The sequence below is a fragment of the Gekko japonicus genome, unplaced genomic scaffold, assembly GCF_001447785.1.
Source record: "Gekko japonicus isolate JY-2015 unplaced genomic scaffold, Gekko_japonicus_V1.1 scaffold206, whole genome shotgun sequence".
In the NCBI taxonomy this organism is placed as follows: domain Eukaryota; kingdom Metazoa; phylum Chordata; class Lepidosauria; order Squamata; family Gekkonidae; genus Gekko; species Gekko japonicus.
In genome coordinates, this window is record NW_015160842.1 from 5,066 (window position 1) to 6,960 (window position 1,895).

The 1,895-nt window shown below is 41.5% G+C and overlaps 1 protein-coding gene across 1 annotated transcript; it reads left to right on the plus strand.

Annotated features, from left to right (window-relative positions):
* The first annotated feature begins 206 nt into the window (after positions 1–206).
* Positions 207–1,327, plus strand: F2RL1 (coagulation factor II (thrombin) receptor-like 1). The gene has a single exon (XM_015419546.1). It carries the CDS (start codon positions 321–323, stop codon positions 1,275–1,277), a length of 957 nt encoding a protein of 318 aa, XP_015275032.1. The 5' UTR covers positions 207–320; the 3' UTR covers positions 1,278–1,327.
* Positions 1,328–1,895: the final 568 nt, after the last annotated feature.

A 1,895-nucleotide genomic window follows, 5' to 3' on the forward strand; every position in this document is an offset into this window, starting at 1 on the left:
AAATGCAGCACATTAAGTGAGGGTAAAATGTGGAGGGGGGGGGAGATAACAAAGGAGAACAGGATGAATCATGAAAATGCATGAAGACTTTTGTAACAAGGATAACTCTGCTCACTGCTAAAAATATTAAGGATGTGCTAACTTTCTCTCACCTTTGTCTTTCCCTCCCTCTTGTAGTGGAAAATAAAACTGTGGGACCAAAAGGAAGAACTTTCATTCGTCAGAAGATCAATGCAAGCAATAGCTCAGAAGATGCATATGGTGTGGATAGCTTTACAGCACAGATCCTTACTGGGAAATTGACTACAGTTTTTCTGCCTATGGTCTATATTGTGGTGTTCATTGTTGGTTTACCAAGCAATGCCATGGCTCTGTGGGTCTTCTTGGTAAGAACCAAAAAGAAGCATCCGGCAGTGATCTTTATGGCTGATCTGGCCCTGGCAGATCTTCTTTTTGTGGTCTGGTTCCCCCTGAAGATTGCATACCACGTTAATGGCAATAACTGGATCTTCGGTGAAGGCCTCTGCAAAGTACTGGTTGGGTTCTTCTATGGAAACATGTACTGCTCCATTCTTTTTATGACCTGCCTCAGTGTACAAAGGTACTGGGTAATTGTGAACCCCATTCTTCACTCAAGAAAGAAATCAAACATTGCTGTGGGGCTTTCAGTGGCAATATGGTTTCTAATTTTTCTGGGCACCATTCCATTGTACCTTGTTAACCAAACAGTTTATCTTTCTGACCTGAACATCACAACTTGTCATGATGTCTTGCCTTATAACGTTGTAGCTGGTGAGATGTATAATTACTTCCTTTCCCTTGCGATTGGGGTCTTCTTATTCCCAGCTGTTCTTACATCTGCTGCTTACATTCTCATGATCAAGACTCTGAATGCTTCCATTACAGATGTAAATATTGGAAAGAAACGGAAAAGAGCCATCAAACTCATCATTACAGTACTTTGCATGTATTTGATATGCTTTCTGCCTAGCAACGTCCTGCTTGTGGTACACTACGCCCAGATCAAAAATCGTCACATTGGCCACGTATATGCATTGTACATCACAGCACTGTGCCTGTCTACTCTAAACAGCTGCATTGATCCATTTGTCTATTACTTCGTTTCAAAAGACTTTAGGGACAATCTGAAAAATGCACTTCGCTGTAGAAGTGTGCGCACTACAAAGAGGATGCAAGTCTCCCTCTCTTCAAACAGATACTCACGGAAATCCCCCTCTTATTCATCTAGTTCAAAATCGACTAAGTCAACCTACTAAGTAACATATATATGGGGAAGGCAGGAAAGCCTCAGCATGTTGGCAGAGAGACTTCTGCTTTTGGAAGTGGAGCTCTAGCAAAGATGCATTCATGCTAGACCTTGATCAGAACTGGCAACTCCTGCTTTCACCCCTTTCCTATGGGAAAGAAAGTGGCTTATACTAGCATGCTTGTTCTCAAATGGAAAGATAGGCAGTAGTCCTGACAAAGGAGCTGTGCCTGAAAGAAATCAGAAGGGCTCTGGTTTTGCGGAGCAGTTATGTGTAAAAAGGACCTTGTGTGTGTGCTGATAAGCGAAGGGGACTATTAATAACACCCAAATACATTGTATCAGAAGTCTTGTCACTGATCTGTTTAATAGGTAAACAATCTTTAGCATGGTACTGTTAATAACAGATCAAGTCATATCCTACAACACACATGTAGCAGTATGGAAACCAGTGGTTTGCATGTTTGCCAAACCTATCTGTTGCCACTATAGGAATCTATGAAGGACTTGGAAGACCCATGTTTCCCTGGTTTGCACTGATCCACGCACACAATTTTATTTTAAAGGTATTTAATATGTATTGGTTATTCTGCATGTAGCAAGTAATTATGAGCCACTGCTCACACTG